This window comes from Aythya ferina (genome assembly GCF_964211825.1).
Source record: "Aythya ferina genome assembly, chromosome: 17".
NCBI classification, from domain to species: domain Eukaryota; kingdom Metazoa; phylum Chordata; class Aves; order Anseriformes; family Anatidae; genus Aythya; species Aythya ferina.
The window spans coordinates 3178590-3203537 of record NC_140316.1 but is presented as its reverse complement, the minus strand read 5'-3'; the positions used below and the strand labels follow the sequence as shown (position 1 = coordinate 3203537).

Sequence of the window (24948 nt, the reverse complement as noted above, 5' to 3'; positions counted from 1 at the left end):
TACACCTGCAAAAATCACTGCTGACAAATCATCCTACAAGGGGCTGGGCTGTCCTAAAAATAACTGAGCCTCAGGCTTTGTGGAAGCTTTATTTGGTATCTGAGTTTTACACGCATTGGAGAGATGCATTTTTGTTATTATCTGGGTGTAATCAAAACCAGTCATCAAGAAGTTATTTGACTGCAGTCTCTGGCAAGGCAGTATTTTGAGTGCAAAAACAAGGGACTTGCCTGAAGAATAAATTTGGTTTTAGAGTTAAAAGAAAAAAAAAAAAGTCTTACCATTAAAATCTTTCATCTGCACAAGTCATGATGATTTTTGCTAGTTTCTACCTGGGTATTTTATGTGCACTACGTTTATAAAGATGGAAAAAAAACCACGACAGACATCTCCCAGACACCTGAACCATCCCAGCAGCATCACCTCGTGCACTGCCGAACCACAACTGCTCATGTTTAAACTCTCTTAAGTCAGAGCAAAGGAGGTACCAGCTTTGCATTCATTAAAGACAGGAGCAAAAGAACTCCAAAATACTCTGCACGGGTACCAATTACAATGTGTTTACGGAGAGAAGACTTGCACAAGCATCTAATTATGCCTCCTCCTGTGTTATTACTGTAACGCACTGCCCCATCCCACGTGGCGATCAGAGTCCTGGCTAGAGACAGACGACATCCTGGCTAGACAGGGTATTTTAAAGACTTTATTAACAAAATTTTACACATCTATAGCACATTAGTCACATGTACAAAACCCATAATAAAATATAAATAAAGAAACAGAAACTAAAGTGCATGGTTTACTTAACACCCAAGGCCTTGAACCCACTCTCCAGGCTAAAGCCTGTGGCAATCAGAGCTTTGTGGTCAGCGCTGGCTATCAGAAGATTTAGGTCCTTCTTTCACTAAAGGAGTGAAAGAACGACCATCCCTCGAAATCTCAGGAGAGGACGAATTTGTCAGAGAAGTCATATTTGAAGATTTTTGACAGAAATGTTGATTTTGATGAAGCATCTTGAGAAATATGAAAATTTATTGAAATGAGGTAGCCTTGGCAACTTCAAAATTATCCACTCAGGAATATCATGGAACTCTTACATAGCATTATGAAATCCAAAATTTTCTTGCACTAGAAGAAATCTGTACGATTTCATGAGGTGGTAGACTAACACGTATCCCAACAGAACAAATAGCTGAGAGCTCTTCATTTTTCATCGCTGTGTTTTGACCAGGTCTAGACCAAGCCTTGGCAGGATTCGGAAGCCCGGGTGATGTCCTCAGCTCTGTGCACTGGTGGCAACTCTCCTGTTCGCCCCTCTGCCCAAGGGCGGATCTGCCTGCAGGGCCAGAGGCCACCGCGCTCAGTTCAGACTCCAGGAGTCCTCAGATAGAAAGTGAGCAGCTCACGTTAGAACTGGTTTGGGACCTAAAGGCATGCAGTTATCTGCATCTGCAGCACAGGCGTCCCTGGGCCGTAAGCTCCTTTAGGCTGCACACTGGGTCCCTGAGCATAGCTGAAGTCTTGGTGCGTTCATCATGCAACAGGTACTGTTCCAAACACAGATGCTTGTGCAGATTATGCAGATTGTATGGGAAACTTGCACGCTCCAATCTGCATGACCTACTTGTGATTTCACTGAAGTCAGCGGTAGCACGATTATCAGTTCTCAGGGAGAATGAGAACACCAGAGCGGGCTGTTCCTCCTCCCAGTTCTCCACTGTGCAATCCAATCTCAGCATGACCCTCAGGATTCAAATGCAGCCATCTCGTCTTCTTCAATGCTTCCCACACCTGTGATGCTGTGCCACACATTTATGTGAAGCAGCACAAACTTCTGGACTTGTTTTAGTTCTGCACACAAAGCCAGGGGGCTAGCCCTGAGCACCTCTGACTGTGTTTGGTCACCTAGACCTGTGCAAATATTAATCCCCCTCCCGTGTTAAGCAGCGCCATGTACAGCTGAGTTTTTCTTGAGACCACCACAACCCAGATGTTTGCTGACACACGGGTTCTTCTCTCGTGTGTTCAGAAGTCAACAGGACCACTACTTCCACACACAGCCTCTCATCCAGGCTCTTCCCTGCACTTCCCAGAGGCCTCCATCCAGCCAGCCAGCCAGCCAGCCAGCCAGCCGCTGGTGCCTCCGCAGCAGACTTCCAGAACGATCTCCTCCAGTAGCAGGCTTCTACCAGTGCACAACATCTTGGAGACTTCCAGCAACACAGAGGTATTGCTCCCCTCTTCTTTTTAAAACCAGTAGTAGTCTCTCCTGCTTGGAGAGGACTCCAAGCTGGGAACACAGACCTGGAGGCAGGGGCCAGCAGGGCAGCAGAGAGGTCTGGAGTTGGGACAGCCCCTACCTGCCCGTACAGGGGCCCTCTTAACCGGGCCTTGACCACACACCACTACCTTTGGTGCAGATGGGGGCAAAGGCTGAGCTAGAAACCGTGGCTCATAACAGTGCCTCTGGTTTCTGCACAGCAAGCGTGCAGAAGTCGGAAACTGAGGCCAAGCCAGCAGAATCCTTTCATGTTTGCAGGGGGTTTCCTGTTCCTCTGGCCAATGAAGCAATCGAGCAGCTGGAGGTAAGAGAGGAGCTGGTTGGCATGCAGGGCAGAGCCGTGGGAGCCCTTCCCTGCCCGCAGGGGGATCAGACTCGGAAGGCCTTTTCTCACACAGCAGCGGTACAGCAGGTGCTGAGTGCTGAGCTGGCTTCGGAGCAGTCCTGAACAGGCGGAGTCCTTTCCTGCCTGCAGAGGAGTCCCGCTTCACAGGACTCACGCCACATCTTGCTGCTTTGCCAGCTCCCCTAAACCAGAACCATCTTTTCTTGCCCGCAGGACGGTCACCTACATACACGGTTAGAAATCTGTATCAGAAACAATTGAGAAGTCCTGCTCTTCCCTCCAGGGGCATCCACTGTGCCACATGCCCAAGAGTGGCTCCGTGTTCAGAAAGCACCGGGCACGTTTCCTCTGAAACCTCCAGCCCTTGCGCTGGGCACCCCAAATCAGAGCCAAGGTTTCCAGCAGTGACTATCACTTAAGAGATTAAAGGCCCAAGAGGATCTTTCCAGAAGAAAATAGATGACCATATACAATTCCACTAAAACAAGTCCTTTGGCCAGCAGTATCATATCCCATGCACTGGCAGCAGTTCAGAATTGTTTTCCCACAAACAAAACTGAATCACAGTACGTGTGGCTGGAAATTTGCAAAGTTTTGATTCAAAAGAGGAAAGAATTCTCAATAGAAATCCGGCTTTGTTTTGGACAGTTCTCACAGAGCACCAGTAAGTAATCTTTCTAAAACAAGATTTTGCAAGACTTTGGAGGTAAACACGGCGGGTTTCAGTTACCAAATGTTCTTCCCATTTGGTACAACCACACCTGGCAAGCAGTGACAAGAATGTCATCTTCTTTCTGCCTGTTCACTATCCTGAATTGTCCTGCTGATGTGGGTGAAAACACATGATCTTGCTGCATAATCCTGTTTACCTACAAGCATCCCCACTGGCCAAGCACTTCATAGAGAACAGCTGAACGCATTTCAAAGCTACATTTACCTCTCATTTAGGTTTCTAAATAGCCCCCAAATCCTCCCTTTGAAGATGTCGGCAACATTAAATACATTTTGATAGCAAAATCTGGACATGACACGGTAATGAATCCTGAATCCACACCCAAATAACCAAGAAAGCAAAGCAATCTTTTTGTTTCCTTTTGAACTAGCAGCACAGGAAGACGCGTCATGGTTCAAAAACTGTTGTAATAGAAATGCGACACTTACATTTCTTCATTGAGGCACTTGCATCCAAGAATGGGTGATGGAAAAACTCATCTGAAAAAAGATCAAGAACAATGAGTCAGTGAAAGGAAATGACTGTTAGGAGTTTACAAAGCAGTTAAGCATAACAAGTTACAGTATTTTTACAGTGATTTTTCCACACAGTCCAGTCACTTAACCATGGAATCTGACTGTTGATGCAGATAACACTGGTCAAGAACGCAGATGCAACCGGATGTAGGACTTGCTCAAAAACATAAATTAGATAGTGATCCCAGGATCCAAATAACTATAGGGGAAAACAAACAAAAAAAAAACAGTAGCTCCTATGCTACAGGCATCTCTGCAACATCAGTTGGGGGCGGAAAGGGAGATCAGATTGGCCAGCTACATGAATGAAAAAAAAAGGTAGGAAAAAAACTTTTGCCAAAAGCATGGCCAAAAGACATGATCAACCAGCAGTACAAATGGATTTTCCTTCCCCATAGGGTATTAAACAACTTGGTAAGGTTTTGCTGCAAGCTACAACTTTGGGTTGCCAGGAGCATAAAACAAATTACTTGCAAATATTCCCGTCTTCCAACAGCTGCTGCAGATGTTGGAAGGGGAATCAGTTACCAAGGGCCAGAAACTGACTGAGCTAGCTCCTGACGGAGCTGGCGTGGTCATGTCATAAGCTTGTATCAGCAAGAAGGGGAATTCTAAAATGAAAAGCATTAAAAGCCCTATTTCATGACTGATCAGAACAACAAGGTACCCTAATGGTAGGAACCAGGTGCTGCCACTAATCCCATAGAAGAGAAACACTTCTACGGAGTGATCTTCCATGATACATAGAGCCAAACCCATCCTGCACTTAAGGCAGAAATGCGTTTTCTAAAAGGCCACCACAGAATTAAAAGCCCAAAACTCCCTTTTACAGCAGCACAACTGCCACAGATTTGCTTGTTAGAGGAGGATATTCTACTCGTCCAGGTCAAATGTTTCCATCCTGGCTTGCTGGTGACCCTCTACACGTTTCCCCATCCTCCTAACCACCTCTCCTGACTCTGCCATCTCCAATCCAGTGCAGTTCTACACCGAGTCCGAGCAGAGCCCTCCCCTCCTCTATCACAACCAGCAACCTGAAGCGACTCGGCCTTTCAGGAGCATTAGTCATGGCTCAGCGCTGGCTACTTGGCGAACTGCGGGAGAAGCTCAACTTGTTTTCCCAGCATGGATTTCCTATTGCAACACCCAACGTTTACAAACTGCTGAATTCTGTAAACAGCTCCTCTCCAGACAGTGAGCTTTCCAGAAAGTAGCAACTGGTTTTGACGTCTTTTTAAAAAAGCAAAACAAAACAACTTAATCCCTCTTTCCCAAGCTGCTCCTTGCCACGGCCACGCCAGGGTCCTGCAGTCAGCACACACTGGTTTGGCACTCAGCACAGCAGAAGCAATGCCAGGTTCCTCTGGCAGGGAATGTTGGAATCTCACAGATAAGATCTGCTGTGGATGGAGAACATCCCTATTCGTGAGGAGTTGCTCAGCTGCTGGACTTCCCTGCTGCCTCCTGAGCCCACTCCTCTAGAGGTACCATCCCCTCAGCTACGCTGATTCAGCTGGTTATGTAGTAACATCTGAGGGGGTGGAAATGACTACTTCTTCCATGTTTCCCCCTCCAAATTGCTTGTTAGCTGTGCTTACAAAGCAAAATTTAACAACCCTGCTTGTGATCATCAACAGGAAACTTCAACCTGAAACCCTCCCTGTACTCCTCTAGATAATCCTGGAATTGCAAAGCCCATCAGTTCCTGGTAGAAGAGCAGCTGAGACACACAGCAAGCAAAAGGAGCTTCAGCCTCGCATAATGAATGCTTTTGGGTGAACCAAGCTGTGCGGGAGCTTTGTGGAGGACACCACACACAGCTCCAGACGGATGGGAGGGGCCTCAGGGACCAAGAAGGAACAGCACATCGAGCTCCTCAGTGATCCGCCCTGACCCAGCAGTGCACGTGGACCTTCATCGTCAGAGCACAGAAGGGTCAAGGGACAGCTAACAAAGGCACTGACCATCAGCCAAACATTTTTTATAAATAGCATACGTGGACAGAGTAGCCTCTGGTTAGTTTGCCAGTAGCAGGAGACGGTACCGGTATACCAGGAGCCACCTAAGAGAAATGGTTTGGGGATCTGCTTCAGATGGGACCTTGAGCTTCAGGACACTCACAGTTTGTGCACTGCTGGCCACAGGCAGCAGCTGAAAATGATGATAGTTGGGCATAGAGAGGTGCTCCCATTTAAACACTGCTACTATTTTGGCAAGGAGGCATCACCTGGTAGCCTCCTGAGCTGACACTACGGAAAGCAATAAAGGATCATTCAGCAGGTGTATTTCAGAGTCTGAGCCCCCAGGAACATCAAGGAGCTGAAGACCTAGCAGCAGAAGACAGTAGGGAAAGGAAAACAGTTGTCACAAGCAGGGATGAAGCTCATACTTTGACAGAAGTAAGCAGAAGAAAGGAAGGAGAGGTGGATGAGAACGATGCCAGACAGCCATTGAGATCTGCCTTCTGTAAGGCACGAGGTCCATCTCAAATACAGGCTCCTCTAGGAATACACCTGCAAACCCTCCCTGAGAAACAATTCTATCTCACAAGGACATGCCAATCTGCAGAGAAAAGGATCCCTTATGTGATTAACAGGCAGCAATCTCAATCCAGCAAGATGTGCTGTAACTGTTGTCTTGAGTGAAATCAAAGCAAATCATCTCAAATCTCCAAGTGTTAGACAATGACTCATGCAGTCTACTCCCAAGAGGTACAAAACCAGCTGATAGGGTGGCTAAAAAGGCTTACCAGACTCCATTTCTGACAGCAGGAAAACAGAAACCTCAAATGTATTTTTCTTTTGAAATGTACAGCAGCATGACAGAAGCAGCTGAGATGCACAACCCAGAGAGAAGGTCTGCAGGGACTGCTGAGACACACTTATATTCGGTCTGTTTGTAGCTTCAGCAACTCCCTTTTGAAAAGGCTTGTGTTCTCACTTCCGCACTGCAGTAAGCAGTAGCCTTTCACATTCAGCCCTGGATAATTATGATCAGCCTTGGTTAATCCATGTACTTGCTGTACCCAGATGACAGCGTCCCCAGAAAGGCTTTCCCAATAACTCTAATCCAAAAGAATAACCGAGGCTGCAGAACAATTTATCTTCATCAACTAGCATGTGATGCCCTGCAGGAAACAATCCACCTGGGCTGATAAGCAACAAAGAATAACAGAAAACTAACCCCCAGAAAACAAATAGCAAATGCTTTTATCCAAGTCTGACTAAAAAGTAACATTCTGAAAGCACAAACAAGCACACTTTATTCTCAAGGAAAAATGCAATGGATGTGCAAAAAGCAGCTAATTGTTGGCTGCTGTTGTGATGCTGCCCAATGGATATTTAACACAGATCTGTGTGCTTTGAGGCCCCAGCAGCAAGAAAACCACTTAAACAGGCTTTGCCCAGCGCCAAACCTAATTCAAACGCAGATGCTGGAGGAGCAAACTTACCCATTCCATCAGCAACACAAGCTATCAGAAGCAAAGCTCCTCACTGCTGTTCTCCACATTCAGAGGCTAACACACCATCAGGACCAACTTCCTCGGTGAGAGACAATGTTCTTGTCCCAGTGTTCACCTGAGAAAGGTCTACACTCTCTCTCTCCTCCAAATGGAGGGGGGAACAGGAGAAAAGACCAGTGTTGCTTTTAGGTGAACTGGTCCTTTACAGCGGGCTTTAGGAAGAGTTCCACCTCTACCCACTTTCCTTTAGATGATGGCTTCAGTAGAGGTTCTTCAGAACCTTTTGACGGATTTGGAAGAGGCTGCTAAAACCAGAACTGCCTAGCACCTAACAATTGTGCTCAGCCTAGAAGGAATTAAGACGCTTAAAAAAAAGAAAATCAAAAAGGAAGTCTCCATGCCAGTCATGTCAGGAGACAGAGACAGGTCTATAGTGAGAGTCAGAGCGTATACATTAAGTGGATACAGCTTACAGTGTGGGGAAGAAACTATGACAGTGAGAACTGGGATGCACAAGAAGCACATTTCCCCTGATAGCATGCTTAACTACAGAAGTTCAGAGACTACAACAGCAGAAGGTGGGAGAGGGAATGCAAGTAAGCAGCCAGGTACTACCAGTCTGGATGCTTTTCCTAGCACCGGCCAAAAGCACAGAGGTTTGTGCAGTGCAATAGCTCAAAGGAAGGCACCGACAAGCAGCACAACTAGAACTGGAAGGAGGTCTCTTACCGAAGTCCATGCGGTCCTTATGATTGCGCTGCAGAAGGCCCAGCAGCAGCTGCCTCAGGTGGCTTGATGTCTCCCTGGGGATGCTAGGATTGAAAACAAAAGCATGTAAGAGACCCTCCATCTACTTAAGCTACTTCTGCGTATTCACGAAGGCAAACTGCAAGTGCAAGCTCACTTTCTGCCTGCTGGGCTAGGAACATCATAGGAACTCACTGGAGAGAGGCTGGGCAGGAACATCTCTGCATCCATCTGGCTTTTACCCCCCATTGTCACTGCTAAGGCCACAGTGAATCGAGCTTTAGCGGCCTCTCCCACGAGCACCTGCAGATCCTTCCCTTCCACTGCGATTCCAGCCCTCTGGTTCTCAGCTCAGCCTGGTCTATATGCAGTATTTTGCACATGCTGAATAAAATATCTTCTGCTTGCTCTAAGAGGAATAAGGAGGTCATGAAAATGAAGCAGTTACTGAGGGGAAGCTCCCAATTAGGATATTCGTGGTGAAATGTATCACCAGTTACTGCCATTTTATTAAGGCATTTCTTTTTAAATGCTGCTTATATAAGACTGGCAAGTGACCTTTGTCTATTTGCTTCTTGATATACATCATTTATTAATCAAAGGCCAGTAAGATCTGAGCATCTGGCACTCAAGCAAGCTAAAATTAGTGCAGCTATTTCCTTACTTTCCAGTTTAGCTAGGAAAAAAAAAATTCTTTTCAATGGCCACTGCAGCACAGAAGAGGCAGTAAATCATTGCTCTCTCCAACCCCACAAGCAGACTGGGGAGAGGCCAGGTCAGCTCGTTATAACCCTGATATACTGCAAGAAGCAGGGAATAAATGAACGGATTAAGGAAGAGAAAGTAGAGTTCAGCTCTTGCATAAGTGGATTCAGTTCTGCTGACTTTCCTCTGTAACCAGCAGCACTGGTAGGGGCTGCAGCGGCAGCGTCCTGCCTGCAGCCAGAGCAGAGCTCTCCAAACTCAGCGTAGGTGGCTCCAACTCCTTGCAGCATTAACTCTGTTTATCGTGGCTGTGCCCAGCACGGCCCCACGGTTTGCCAAGCTTTCCCCTCTCCCCACACGAGGGTCAGCCGAGGTGAAGGCATGTGTGCTCAGCACAGCAATGCCAACTGCGCGGAGCCCCAGCCGGCTCAGTAGCACAGCACGTGGCTCACTCGGGCAGTGCTCACCACCCTGAAGCCAAGGCTGACCACCAGGGGTGAAACAACTGCTCCTGCACCATTTCCACCATGTCGCAGACAGGCTGAAAAAGAAGCTGGGTCAGAAGTGTGAGTGTGGGGGGAAAAAAGCTGACCCTACCAAAATCTCGTTTGGTTTGGAGTGAAACCAGAGATGTTGGGCAAGGTGTGTATTTATAAATATTCTGTGAAGTCCTAGGCCTCGCTGGTGCAGGAATTTGAGCCCAGTGATTCCTAGAACAGAGGATCACGCCAAGCATCCGTCATGCTTGTTTGTGCTGGAGAAGCTGCTTTCCATCCCTGACACTGTAACACTTGCGTGGGTCTTCCCAGGCTGACAGAGGGGGGCACTGGGGCTCTGGAAGGGATGCAGGTAAACCAAGACTCCGTTTGAGCCAAGAGAAAACAACATCTTGTCAAAAGAAGGCGTGCCTCAGAAGCACACCACGTAATGGAATAACCCAGGATACCACAGCTAACAGTCTCCTGAAAAATACATTAGTGCAGGAGTCCTGCAGTCCTCCAGTGTTATCGTCATAATTTATTTATCCACGACACAAACTGCTCATCCAAGATGAGTGTGTTTCCCAGCAATGACTTGAGCTTTTGTATGATTTTAAAGCCAAGAAACAGGCAGGTCAAGTACTAGACCTCAGATGTCAGAACAGGCTGAGGACAGTGCAGATTAACAGCCTGTTTGTCTCCTCATACCTCTCACCTCTAAACCATCAAGCTTCGAAACCTGCAGTATTATTTTCGAAGGCCATCTTTTTAAACATAAGCAGCCAAGCTGCCTCCTTCCTCCCGTGATCTACAACATACTTTGCCATGCAAATCAGGCAACGAATGTTAGTTATTTAGATCGGTGCTATTAAAATTGTGAGGCCTTTGGGCTTGGTCCTACTGACATGGGCTCCCCGCCTCCAAATGGCATTTCACCTGCCCACAATAGCATCGGCTTGGGAGGCAGAGGCTGCTGCTGAGGGTTTAATCAGCTTCTCTTCCCCACCCCACTCCCGGGCCAAAACACACTGCTTTCCGTGGGGATGCTGGGGAGGTGGGTGCCAGCATGCCTAGCCCCAAGGAGAATGAAACCAAGCCCTGGCACTGCTGCCGTCTGGGAATGAGATCTCTCGAGCGGTTTCGTGTTTCATCCTGCGCTGGCAGGGCTGAGGGAGGCAGTTTGGTCGTGTTTACTCAGGAAATAGCACAGATTGCGGCTCACATTGAAGACACAAATGGACAAACTTTGGGAAGCATTAACGAAAGGCCACTTTGGATCCAACTTCTATGGTGGAAAAAAATGAGCTTGGATTTAAACTTCGGTGATATTTGGGAGTTGAGAAGCAGAGATGAGTGAAAATTGTGAATGCAGTGGGTGCAGCGAGCTTCTAATGAAGAAAAAGGACTAATCCCTACACGAACAGACATGCTCGCCTCTTATAGCTGAGTTTCATTCCTCCCCTTGGCTGTCTCCTACTGCATACATGAGCCAAGGCAGCAGCAGGGCAGCACGATCAGCACAAGGGAACTTATTAATTGTAGGGATTTATTTCTCTCTTTGTAAGAGGCACTGCCTCAAAGGTGAGCAGCCATGTTTTAGGCTGTGTAGGGGAAACAGAAGGGCTGATTTCTGTTCACACAGACTGGCTCCAAGGAGTGGTTTTGTTCCAAAGTGTTTTGTTTGGGTGTTTTACTCCATCACAACCTCTGGTTCAATCCAGAAGAGTAGGAAGGTACACCAAATTTAATTCTGATTGAAGGTCGCCCCCTTCACCCCAAAAATCAAAAAATGAAGTATTTTAAAGGGAAATTAAATGCATAGCAGGAGCCATTGATAAGAGGTCTGGCTGCTTTGTAGTTCTTCCTGCCCTCTCTTAAAGCTGTCTGAACTAACAAGGAAAAATCCAAATCAACTCAATGAACTTCCTACATATGTGGTTGCATTAGCAGCTCTGCCAAATGGAAGCTAACTTTCTGGTTAAAAATGCCTTCCAGAATTTGGATGTGTAATCTGGAACTTCAGCATTTGCTCTGTACAAGACTGAGGTTTCAAAAGCAAGCATGAGGTTTGGCTTTAAGAGCTCACAGTTCAAAAGTGAAGATCACAGCAACAAAACCAAAATATACTGACAAATCACAGCACCACATAGCAGCTAGTTACTGCACTAGGTAACATATACCCCTGGGATAAGGGCAGTTATCTTCCCTCCGTGTCCCATGGAGACTGCAGCAGTGTCCATTTCCACAGCGGCTCTAGTATCTCCCTCCTATTAGCAGGATGGACACAAGCAGTTGCTATCCTGACACATGAAAACATGGGGATGTGATCTCCAGTCAGGTGTGACAGATTGCAGGAGAAGCTGATGTTTGGCTGCTTGCATGAATCAAGAATTGCCATGATTTCTTCTTAATAGTGGCACCCAGCTGTAGGGAAGCCATACGTGGGAAAGGGCCACCATCTGGCTCCTGAAATCACGAACCACCCTGAATTATTTTTTTTTTTTTTTTTTTTTGCAGTAGTAATATCTAGAGAAAGTAGGAACACCATCTCTGGAAATCTGCTGCTCTCTGACTTTCTCTGAGCCACATCACTGCTGGTTTAAGGAACAGGGCAAGGCAGGGAGCCAAATATTTTATAGGCACCTCCCCATGTGACAAGCCAGAAGCACTGGGGATAGGTGTAAAGACAGTAAACAAGTGCATACAAACATGAACACTGGAAGAATGCTTACTTCGGCATCAGCATCTTGTTTTTCTCATAGAAGAGACGAAGATCCTGTGGGCTGCTGGCCTGTAGGGGAAAAATAAAAATATTGCATGAAGCAGTTGGCAATAAAGGAAGGGGATTAGCATTTCTGTTTCACAGTTACTCTGAAGAGCAGAGAGGCACTTTTCAATCGCTGAACCAACAGAGACAATGAGAACCTGCAGCTTGCTTTAGTCTAAAAAGCCAGCACTGTGGCAGAGTGAAAATACCTTATTTCAGCCTCCTGCCTTTTTGTCCCTGACCTGGTTCTGCCCTGCGCTGCCGTTCTGAGCCCTGAGCTTTGTTTCAGTGGGCTCTGATGCTCAGGTCTGAGCTGGCCTAATAGCCTCACCCAAGAGGTGAAATAATTGCAGACGTGAGGAGTCCCAAATGATGAATGGCAGCTCCTGCTGAGAACAGGGATTACTGCTGCAGGGTATTTACAAGAGTGCAGGGAGCCTGCTGATGGGCAAGGAATCTATGAAGAAACCAGGAACACGGGGAACCAGCAACTGAATTAGTTTTCTCCTTTAATCCTAGGAAGCCAGAAGGTCTCAAGCCACAGCTCCTATTTCTGTAGTAACATAACTGGGGGGGATGTTGACAAGATTTTAAATTTTGAGAGATGGGATTAAAAACAAAAAAGGGCTCGTCACAACTAGAGCTTTACAGCTGAAGTTAAAAATAAGTATAGAAGCACAGACAAGTCTCCTAACATAATTTCTCCATTTGTTTTTATACAATCAACAAATGCATGCCAGTCAATTAACCCTAGTGTATTAGCTTTTCTGCTCAGGCAATATCTCTTTATTAAAGAGAGAGCAGGCTGGGTAGCATGACACAGACAAGGTAAATATAAACAGGGAAGGAAGATCAGAAAGGTTTGTGTGCAACCAATTACTGGTGCAGCAGAATGCTTAGGAAAGTGTGAACCAGGAGGCAACAGGCAGCTCTCCTGGTGTTGCAGACAGAAAACCCTCCAGCCTTCCACCTACTTCCATGTCTAAATTAGAAGCATTTAAGGTCGATTAAGATGCTTAAAGTGGCAAATCAGACAAGCCAATCTGCAGATGGCCATCACAATACCACCAACACGGCACGGCTGGAAGAGCAGCCACATAAGATGCTGTTTCAACATCACCTACTCCCTCTGACTAAAGATGAACATGAAGTTAAGAACAGCTGAGAAAGCTCAGTACTGAACTCAGAGAAACCAAGAGGTAGCTGCTAGTATCAGTAAGACTGGTGTACTACTGATCAGGACAGCACTTCTCACATAGTGTTAGCAACCCAAGCCTTGCAGCTTTGTTATCAGTAAGACCATAATGGGCTCTGCTGTTTACACACACCCTCCCACCCACCCAGATCCTTGCACAAACAGAGCTACTGGATTCCTAACAGAAGGAAATAAAGGTTTCCTAGTTCTCTCTGCAATAACCTATCCTCTGCTGTTCACAGACACAGCAGGGACCCAAACAGGAGACACAAAAGCACCGTTTTCAGAAGCCATGAAATGGATGTTGTTCAGCACAGCATGTTGTTATGTAGATGCCAGTCTGCATCAGCTTTCCAGTCACCGCTGTTCAATTTGATTTGGTTCAGTAAAATTCCATTTTACACCTTTCCCCTTGCAGATTTTGCCCTGTAATTAGATTCTTAATATTTGGCAAACTTTAACGAGGCGAGTGTACACACTGCACCAACTGGCTTGGCCACAACACTGCGTAATGAAAAATATGCCTGACACACGGCGTACAAGGAGGAACAGAACTCCACTGCAGGGAAGCTAAGTGTCTGCTCACATCAGAGAGATACAAGCCTTGGCTGTTGTCTCTGTTCATTTCCTGTCGCAACAACTCAATTGTTTCACAAATACAATGAGGCTCTGATCTATTTCAAACAGTGTTTTGTCAGAAATTTTCCTGGCAATAAAGATGAAGTATATTAAAAGCAGCACATATGCAAAGCCCAGTTCATTACAAAGGGTTTCTAAGCACTAGCTTGGGTGGAAACAAAATCCTCAATTAAGCTCCTCTCTTCTTTGTACAAATTAAAAGAGAGACCCATTTAGGGATGTTCTTTCTCCCCATTCTACTTTCTCAGTACAATCTGCACTTGTTCTGCCAGGATCGTACCCACGCCACCAGGCCTCTCTGCCCCCACACCGTGCTTTCTCCCTGGGGCTTGTCCCCAGCAGCCCAGAGCTCAAGGCCGGGCCTGACACAGGTGGCTGTCTGCTGGGGAGCACAGTCCTTTTAGTGAGCACCCTGCACAGACGCCTGTGGATCACCGGGACTTTGGAGAAACCAGCGGCACCTTCACAGAACTGCAACCATGAAGCGAGCCACGCAGCCCTGCTGGCAGCAGCAGGCTCCCAGCAACGAGCCCACTGTTGGCAGCCACTTCACAGAGCACTGACCACTTCACAGAGCGCCTCAGCCACTTTGCCCAGTTCTTCCTACAATAGTGCCGTGCTTCTCTGATAATCCTGCGATAGCGTAGTGCCTCTCTGAACACTGAGACGCTTGTAAGACACTAAAAACACCACTTGAATTCCTTCCTCTAGGATTGAAGGACTCAATATGAAATCTACCTTCCTGGTAGATACACACCCTGTCCAAGAAAACCATCAGAAAAAAGCAAGCAAACATTTCAGGTGCCTACCAACTGCACCATTCAAGGTACGCCGAGCCAGCTGCTGCCCCGTAGGGCAGCACCCACCTGCCAGAAACCGGGATACAGAACGGGCAGTTCAGTTTTAGTTTCCCTACAAATAGGAGACACACCAGCAGGCCAACTCATACCCTTGCTCCCCCTCTCACGTTACTATGGAGCAGCTGCTTTGGTGTAACTGGGTCTGTTTTTGTCTGCCCTTTCTATATATAAGACAATCAGACAAATCCAATCCTGCCCCTCTGGTACTTTGTCCTGAGCAGCAATGGAAACATGTTTAGCCAGCAAAGGCATTCAGCACAGCCCTGCCAAATCCCGCCCGGTGCTGGCTGCCTGCGAGCGAATTGCACCCAAAAAAGCACTGGGGTTTCCAAAAGCGCTCAGCACTGGGCTTGTTGTGCTTGGGGAAAAGCTGGAGCTGCACAGTGCTCAGTCAGAGGGGGCAGAGGCAGTCACACCCCCAGGGAGCAGCACTGTCTGGTCAACACCTCACAGCACATGTGATGGTACCTGCTCTCCTCTCTGAAGCCTTTCCTGCAGATTCCTGGGGATTTGAGGGTGCAGAGATGCAATTCAGATACATTAAAAAGAAATGAGTAATAATGCCTCCAGCTCAACAGTTCTGAGGAACAGCTTGAAAACCTGCTGCAAATACCTCTTCCTCATGCAGAGCTACACTGGGTGTTTTAAGACTCCCAGAGCTAAGTGGCAAGCATCCAGAGGAACCTGAAAGGACAAGCAGCAGAAAAAAAAAATCTCTCTTTTCTTTAGCTGTCCATGGAGGTTTTTCTCTCAGTTCCTGAGAGAACAGGATCTGGTCCACAGGCACAAGGCAAAAAGATGATGGCTCTTACTACAAGAAGTAGTTGATCGCTTTGTCAAATCTTAGCACAGCAGTCCAGTGCCACTTTTAAGCTCAGCAAGGAATACCTGTCTGCTTGGACACAGGGAGCTGCTTCCAGAGGAGCAGCTTTGGGAACACAGGCCTAGCAAGTAAACCTGGAGTTCCAATTCTGGGTATAAAATCCTCCTCCTCCAGTTTTCCTCAGAGCCCATTTTACAACACGGTATTTCTTTTTATTTTTTTAAGTGCCACGTAATCTCAGTACTTACACCAGAGGATTTAATTCAGAAATAAAGCAGGGGACTTGGTACACCAGGCTTAGAGATGAAGTGTCTATCTACCAGCTAGCTGGGATGAGAACATCCACACACAGGTTGACTGGCTCAGAGCTGCCAGACAGACCAGCAACTTGTGTTACAGCTCCTGCTCCCTGGCCACAAAGCAGCGAGGAGTTGCTTACAAAGGCTCAACCAGGAGACAGCCAGGTTTCACGTTCCCTGTCAGGACTGGGTGTCTGAATGGACTCGGTGCCACTGCCAGGTACAGCCCTGACACGTGTACGTGTGTCTGTGCATCTCCTTACCGATAGCTGCCCAGTTTTCAGAAGGGTCACACAGTGGGACCCATCAGGGCATCAGTGCTATTCTTCCACCTCCCCAAAAAAGACTTGAGTCATTTAACTAATCACATTTCAATCATCATCTACAAGGACAAGATAGCTTTTGGAAATTATTTTTGACCTTGTGTGATTTTTTTCTCCCCTACCTGTCTCCAGTTTTGTTTCTAGTTGTCACCTGTCTACGCAGCCTCCGCCTCCCCATGGTGGGCACTGGGTCCCCATCTTTTTGTCTCAGCTAAGCACAAGAGAGGGCTGCTGTACTCGAGGCATTTCTCAGTGCTGGTCTGCAAGACCTGGAAACCCTGTTCCAGTCCTGTCCTCAGTGACGGCAACGAAGAATTGCAAGTGCAGACCACTTATTAGGCAAGGCAAATTAACAATTCCACATTAATACAGCGCTCAGCAAATCTGTTTATAGGGATTATGAATCCTGTTAATCTCATCCCTATGGCAGCCTCACTGTTTTGTTTATGGGCATGTTTAATACGAAAAGCTCCTTACGACAGCTTCACCAGCCATCCTAGCAGCTGTTCACATCTGAGCATAGCAGTTTCTTGTCTGCAGGCAAGGTGGCAAGAAAGGGACAAGAATGACTCTGGGAAGTTGCCTTGGGTGACCCAGCTACAGTTAAAATTAACTTTGAGACAGCTCGAAAACACACACACATACACATGCACTCACTTATCTCTGTCTAGATTTACAGGCACTTTTTGGATTGACAGCTGCCTCAGCCTTTCCACACATTTGATCTTTTCTTCATCTAACCCAGCCCCCTGAAGCCTATTTATTTTTAGGCAACTAATTCCTCCTTGCTACAGATAACACTGGAGTGTAAACCTTTTGGTTTGCACTCTCCCGAAGTAACATTGGCTCACACAGCGAACAGCCAGAGAGCCCAAACGCAGCACGTTTCATGCTGTGCTCCAGATTCCCATGGGAATCTCAGCCAGACAGAGGTCAGGTGCTGTCTGGGAAGGAACACACCGTGAGGATTTAGCCTGAAGAGGTTAACACGAGAAACCCAGCTCCTGGCTGCTCACAACTGGCTGCGCTGCTGGCACTATGCAGAATGAGCCTGTTCTCTCTCCATCCGTTTCTAGACATCCCCTCCAAAAGCACGGTGTCCCCAGCACCTCTGGCCACAGGTGCATCACCTCTGTCCGCTACTCTCCTCTCCCCAGCCCTGTAAGCAATAGCTTCTCACCTGCTCAGTGCCTGTCAGCAAATTCTTACAACACAGTCATGCCAACAACGAAATAAAGCTTGTTAACCTTTAACTAGCTTTCCAACATCTGCCCTAGACAGGCTTCGTTCACCTGAAACTTACAGCTGGGAGAAGGCAGTTTGTGACACACACACAGTCAAAACAAATAGATGGAGCACAGAGAACCATCTGGGTTGAGCTTTTCTTTCTCCCTGATCAAACAAATCCACAGCTGCTACTGCAGTAACAAATGGGGCTGGGCATTTTGTTTCAAAATACAAATGCCAAAAGAAGAAGGGGAGGTGGGGGTGGCAGGGAATATAGGGAAACAAATGACTCCTAGACCAACAGATGCCAGACGTATATGGGAAAGAAAGAAGTTCCCCATTCAGGCAAGCACAAAGCAAGGATCAGAACCTGCTGGGCAGGAGCCCAAGTGCCCCTCTATTGCCCACTGTGAGGCAGGGGACTGCCATGGCTCAACCAAAGGGACACAAGCATCATAGGACTGCCTCACCTCTGTATGAGCCTGAGGACACAGATACAGGCAGGAGGCCGAAGTTATTCTGACCATCTTCCTGCCCAAAACCTTGGCTGAGAAGCTGAATGAAGCTGCCTGGTATTTAATTTAATTCTCTTGAAAAATGCTTGCTATAAAAACAAATGTTTTTAGAAGCACATTTCTGCAACATGCTTCAGTGACCAGTAAGAAAAGCCACCTAACTCTTTGCAAAGCAATCAGATGCGCGAAGGTTGCGTGAGATATTAAGTGAAAAAACTTCAGTGAAAAACACTTGTGGAAGTCACCATGTTAGTGATAACTACATCATTTAAATGAATTCAATATTAAGGGGCCTTCAGAGACTAAAAAGGACCAAGTTACAAGGCCAAATCAGTGAAAAGCTCTCCTATGCATGTAGTCAAAGCTTGCTTTCTCCACACCCACATTTTTTCTTACTGCACAAATATTTTCTTTTATCCTAACAGTCATTTTCTCCTCTCAAACAAAGATACCAACACTAATAACAAGTGCATGCAGCCAGCAAGTGGGACCCATTCAGGAGTTTCCATGTACTTTTGTAGGGGTGTTTATAAAAAAGAAACATGGAAAGGAAATGAAGTCTTGCGCTAAATACAGATCAAGCTGGTGGGTAGAATATAAAGCACTGGAATGGAAGATTCTCATAGCAACAGGGAAAAAATTACCCTGAAGGAAAAAAAGGTTCTTCACACTGAGACAAAACCAAAACATACCATTACTTTACTTCTGTATTTGCCCACTGTTTCCTGCAACAGATTCAGAATTCATTTTATTCTTCCTGATGATTTAACTGCATAAATATTCAAGGTCTCATATGAAATTGTAAAGAGCTATAGAACTAAAGCTCAGAAAATCCTGCAGATTTTTTTTTTTTTTGCCCTAAATGATCTAAACCTGCAGAGCTGGCACGAACTGGAACTCACATCAGCATACAAATTTGTGGTTTGTTTTTTTTTCCGTGGATTAGACAGAGATGAGCTCTAAAGAGCTCAAATATTAAAGCAGCAAAGAATTATCAGGAACTTGAGTCTCTGCTCTGCTGCAAGTCAGAAAGGAAAAAAAACCTGACAAGTACAGTACTTTAAAATAGTGGTTGTAAGGAGGAGTCTGCAAATCTCATTCAGCATGGAAGAAAAAAAAGTAACAGGCAGCGTACTCTGTGGCTCGCTAACGATTAGGAACAAGAAAAATGCACTGAGTTTAGATTCATTCCAGCTATACTTAAGATTAGAAGTACGTGAAGTAATCCTGAAGCAACTTGCACAAGGTTGCAATGAGTTCTCCATTATTTGGAAGTTTAAAATCAGAGAATGCCTTTCACAAAAATATATGCTCTAGCTCAGTCAGGAGTTATGGCATAAATTACAGGGTGGAGTTCTACTGGACTGTGTTATATTTAGAGGGGTTTGGACTTGATGAACAAACATTTCAGGCTGGAAGGGGTTGCTGTGAGATGACAGATAAGATCCTGTTGATAAGATCCTACTTAGCTGCTCTAAAGACAAAGTTGATTTAGCTGCAATACACCAGTTACCACCAAATCATCCCTAACATTAACTTGCAATTAGTCTTCCTTGTTGTCCTTACATCCATCAGAATTATAATCACAAATTACACAGTGAGCATAGTTGCAAATATGAAGTGTTCTCCTCTGCCACCTCTTTCTTTATTAAAAATCTGCCTGGAAATATTACTGCTTAACTGATCCATGACAGTCTTCCTGAATAAGTGACCTTCCCTAAGGATTTGTAACCACAAAACGCATTTTACTGAGATACAGCCCAGAGGAGAGGAGAGTCATCCTCTAGTACCACTTCCAGCATTAAAACGTGTGAGGCACCACATTGTCAACGTGCTGGGCAGGCAGACCTGTATAAGGCTGGCTCTATTGGAATTTGTTTTGTTTTTTTTTTTTTAAATCCACTTACTCTGAAGTAGATGTCATCTATACTACTACTACTAATTCAGAAACATGAAATCGAAGCTACTCACCTGAAAAGGAGCCTTTCCGGTCAGACACTGATAAATGATGGTTCCAATACTCCACAGGTCAGCTTTGGCATCGTAGTGTTGAGACATGATGACTTCAGGTGCCTTTTTGGGAGAGAACAGAAGTTTGTTTTATAAAAGATGCAGGCTATTTTTGGCAGCTGCAGGAAAGAAACACAAGTCACTGATAAGTTTTAAAAACCCCTGACTTGGATTTCCAATAACCACAAAAGATTTGCTCCCAACAAGGCTAACTACCTCGACAAGGCCAATTCCCTCGTTAAGCTGGGGAAGCAGAAGCTTTTGTTCAGGCAGACAGAAGAACACCCTATGCTGTTATGCCTACTTTAGGTAAGCGCAGTACTTTCTCTTCTTGAGCATACCATATTCTGCTGAATCAACCTGTACTGAGAAGGCAGCTCCTTGAAATCACAGAGATCTAAAGCAAAGCAAGGAACAGATAAATGATCAAGAAAAGCAAAGGCTCAAACCACACAGGTAAGCTCCAGCCTCTGCCCTGATCAGCAGCACTTGTGTATTTCCCTCATTTAGCCCAAGATGACAGTATATTAAGTATGCTCCAGAGCCTGCTGCCAAAGCCACAGTTTGGGTTCAAAGGCAGACCTGGGCATTGCAGTCCAACAGCTTGAGCCCTGCTGTGCCTCAGCCTCCGGTTTCCAGTCTCACACCCTCGGCTGCTCCCTCCCTGGCTTGCTCCAGAGGCTGGAGGCAGAGTGAGCCCGCAAGGCCCCGTGGTTCAGCACGCAGCCTGCCTGGGGAGCAGTGCTGGAGGAGGGGCAGAAGGGCAGGCTGGCTAATCCCACACATTTGTAACGACAGATTTCATCACAGTGCTGCCAGCATGGAACGGGATCAATTTTTAGCTGTTAGGAGCAAAGGCTGCATGTAACAGAAAAAAATGGCAGCAGAGAAGTCAGGAACAGACCAAGCTGCTGTCGCCAAATGAAGCAGGAATGACACCAAACAAAGCCAAAGAAAGCTAGAGGATGAGAACTACAGAAGGTTTCAAGTCACATGTGACATGGATTGTATCAGGACTGAGCCACAAAGCTCACTGTGGTGTTGGTTACGTGCCTTTCTTTGTAAGAGAGCAACATGAAAACAGCAGCAACGGGCTAGGAGCTAAAACAGGGAATAAGGGCTTGCCTTCTGTACGTTTTCAGTGCTAATGCACAAGATCCATAATAGCAACAGGGACAGACTTCAAAGCATCCCCTAAAGACCACCTTCACCCTCCCTGCACGAATTTCCCTCAAACCTATCAGTAAACAGAGAAAAATACGAAACACTGAGATTCCCTGTAATGTCCAGAGTCATTTAAATTAAAAAGATAAAACAGCAAAAGGTCATTCGTAGCTTCTTTCAGGCAAAAACAAAGAAAAAACACATCAAGCTGGGTGTTTTGATTTACTTTCATAAGAGACTCTGAAAGAAAAGTATCACAAAAACAGACAATTCCGGAAACTCTCATAGGAGGGAAAAAAATGACATCATCTTCACATATAGCATAGTTCAAATAAACATCAGGCTTCAAAAAAGGGAAAGAGAGGAAGTCTGTTTTGCTTGAGTTTGTACTGTGGAACATGCTACCCCTGTGCATCGTAGCACAGTCCAGCTTAACTGTTTGACCTAAAGGTACAGACAAAACTTAAAGGTATTAGAACATATTGACAATCAAGGAAAATCAGGAAAGCTGGGGAGGGACTCATTGTCAGGGAAATGTAGTGATAGGACAAGGAATAATGGTTTTAAACTAAAAAGGGGTAGGTTTAGATCAGATATTTGGAAGAAGTTCTTCGCTGTGATGGTGGTGAGGCACTAGAACAAGTTGCCCCAAGAAGCTGTGGCTGCCCCATCCCTGCCAGTGCTCAAAGCCAGGCTGGATGGGGCTTGGAGCTACCTGGTCTGGTGGGAGGTGTCCCTGCCCACAGCAGGGAGTTGGAAGTAGATAATCATGAAGGCCCCTTCCGTCCCAGGCTGTTCTATGATTCTGATTCCAAGTGCCTACTGTCCTCAGGGCACTTGTAAAAATTTCAGCCTAAACTGATCCACATAAACTTTTTTTTTACTTTGAGCTCAGACACCCACCCCCAGGGACTATTACATGGCTGGTTTTGACATTTTTATTCCTGTCCTGGCTTTGTCATTTTTAATTTCATTGGCTTACTGAGACACTGAGATCCTGATTGCTTCCATGAAAACAAACAAGAGACTACGTCCTCACATCCCAGTCACAGACGAGGAAGTTCAAAGGAAGGGAAAGGGATCAGTTTGTTTTTTGAAACACATCTGGTTCTCAGGCTAAGAAGTCATCTCTGAAGTAGCTGGTTTGCTGAAAGAATCAGCATGCAGAGGGTGGAGAACAGGGAGTGGCAGTGCACAGAACAAGAAGCAAGTGGCCTTTACATTTACACCCATTTCCCGAGTACAAAATACACTTAGCAGCAGTAAGTTAGCAAGAAGGCAATATCTGTGCCTGAACAGTCCGTAGGCCTGAAAGGATTTTGCAAGACCAAACAGCTAAAAATAGTTGGAGAGTTTACAAAACTGCTGTTTAACAAGGACCTTGCTCCTGATATTCTGGCCTTAGCAAAAACAACTGAAAGGCTCGAGGTGACCGTAGGCTTGTGGAAACGGTCTCAAAAAGTCCTGCCAAAGCAGTGATTTATTGAGGTTCTTCAACAAGGAAACAACACTGCCAATATAGTCAGGTGTGTGGAATACCGTCCTGGCCCTCACTCTGTTGCTTCACCGGCAGCAGAGAAAATACATTTCATTTCTCTGCACCTTCAGTGGTAAATGCTCTGGTAGTACTGTTTCTGGGAGCAGAGAGCAATTAATACTCTGTTCAGTTCTATTTATCAACAGCTCACCTGAAAGTTAGATGGCAACACATGCACCTGTTGCCTGACATTACCCGCAGCTAGAACTCTGAAGCAATAGCTGTGTAATAGCTGTTTTCTAACACGTCATTAAAATTTCACTTTTTGGGGGACGATTAATGAAACACAAAGCCTTGCCTCTGGGAGTGGGAGGCGAACAAAGAAGCAAGACCAATACACAAAAACGTGTCAGCAAAACACACTTACCATGTACATTGGTGAACCACATAAAGTCGCTGCCATCATATTATTCTGCAGGTATCGGGCAAATCCAAAGTCAGCTACAAAGAGAAACAGAGAGGTGGGCCAAGGTCAGACATGAGCTCTAGAGAGCCTGCACCTTCCTAAGTTCCCCTGAGCCCTTCACAGCAGGTCATGTACCCCACACAAATCACAAGACTTCGACAGCTCTCTCCCTGAGCAGTAACATCCGTGTGCTCATTACTGACTTGTAACGGAGACACTAGAACACAGGAAACCAAACTGCGCACAGTATTTAGAAGAATGAACTCCCATTCATTTTGAGAGATCAGACACTTCTTTCTGTCTCTGTTTGCTTGCGTTCCAAAATGTCAGCTGCTGGAATCTTCTTGACTTCAGAGAGAGCGTGCCAGTTCTACCAGCCAATTCATCTGCTGCCATCCCAACTTTTAATCTGGGGAACTCACAGTTCCCCTCCACTGAAAAGGAGTGCAGTGCAGCAGGCATCCAAGAGAAACCACTACTTGCCACCACCCACATTTGTAGGAAAGCCCTAATGAAACACAGTCTTGCTCTATTCCTTCAGAAGTTTCAGCAGCGCTAACTCCAGGATGAAGGGAGAAAGCTGAGCCATTAGATCACCTGGTAGCTGGAAAAGCCAAGGGCTAGGAATACAAATACGAGTTACATCTGCAGGTTACTCAGCATCTGATCATATGATACTTGGAGGTTCTTTCAAGGTTAGTAGATATTTCAAGCAAGGAGATGATTTGGCACAGCTGTTTATACTGTCATCTGCCACTGATTGATCTAGCTAGCTATTCCCTGGACCATGTATCTCTCAGGGAGGTGGGAAGGAGGGGTTGCAGGGCACATCACACCGAAGAGCAGCAGTGCCCTGGTGGTGTGCTGTGCCCACAGCCCTCCCGCCTGCATCTGCATCTCCCAAATAGCTTACTGCCACCTTCCAGATAATTCTACACTTCACAAAAAAGTAACTTTCTTAGAGATGCAGCTGAGAAGCCTACCTCTAATTCAGACTGTAGAAACATCTGCTTTGTGATGTGCCTGACTTCCTTTATGCTCTGAAGCCAGACAGTAGAAGAGCTACTTTTAGGACTTAAGACACCACTTAGTATTTATCCTCGGTTCTACTAAAAGCCAAATAGAAAAGCCACTGCAGCAGCTCCTTTCTTGGTAAGCCTAGAGACTGCAAGCCAATTAGGGCAGGTTAGTATTTGTTTTTACAAAGGGAGGCACCATTCTGCTTGGAAATGGAGCAAAGCCTGACCAATTTATTTTATATTAGCCCATGTCTTGGCAGAGCAGAAAGCTCTTGTTCCTACTGCTTGGAGGCCCACTGAAGTTAGCTGAACTCGGTTATGTCTTGCAGAGGAATTAAGTGAGGAAGTGGAAAAACATTAGGGCATATTAAGAAGCAGAGAAATTTTCTTCTAGACAGTTCCCAAAAGAAATTGAGGCTTGCCACTTATCTGTTACCAAGGTCTCCTGAGAGCTGTTAGAGTGACACTTGTAACAGGGTCTTACCAATCTTTATGCGTATGTTGTTGGGATTTGATTTCCTGCCTCCAGCGTAGGAAAGGAGGATATTCTGTGGTTTCAGATCCCGATGGATGATGCCTTTGCTGTGCAGCATTTTCATGGCACCTGCTATCTGCTGAAGAAAGAGCCTGATGGTGTCTTCACTAAGCGTCCGCATAGCTAGGGAGGAGGGAAAAATAACCACAGATGAAAGAATTACAATGCTAGTTCTCCAAAGAGCCCAGGGGGTAGTTTCTCCAGAGCAATTAGCAATAATTTGGCTTTTTTTTTCCTCCACGCATTATTTCTGAATGCTTAGTGCTGGCATTAAGAGAGAGCTTTTGCATTCCCAGCTTATGCTGTGACCAGGGCTGTTTTCAGCCCTGAGAGTCTAATAGTGAACTCAGGTCAGTGGCA

The 24948-nt window shown here is 46.0% G+C and overlaps 1 protein-coding gene across 1 annotated transcript in view; it reads right to left on the bottom strand.

Moving 5' to 3' along the window:
• Positions 1-24948, bottom strand: part of ULK1 (unc-51 like autophagy activating kinase 1) — an 80500-nt gene that overhangs the window by 34533 nt on the left and 21019 nt on the right. Inside the window, exons 6-11 of the mRNA XM_084491671.1 lie at positions 24538-24711; positions 22996-23069; positions 19889-19990; positions 12002-12060; positions 8068-8150; positions 3789-3839 (exon numbers count right to left, since the gene is read on the bottom strand). Coding sequence (XP_084347797.1) covers positions 3789-3839; positions 8068-8150; positions 12002-12060; positions 19889-19990; positions 22996-23069; positions 24538-24711 — 543 coding nt within the window. The remainder of the gene's footprint in view (positions 1-3788; positions 3840-8067; positions 8151-12001; positions 12061-19888; positions 19991-22995; positions 23070-24537; positions 24712-24948) is intronic.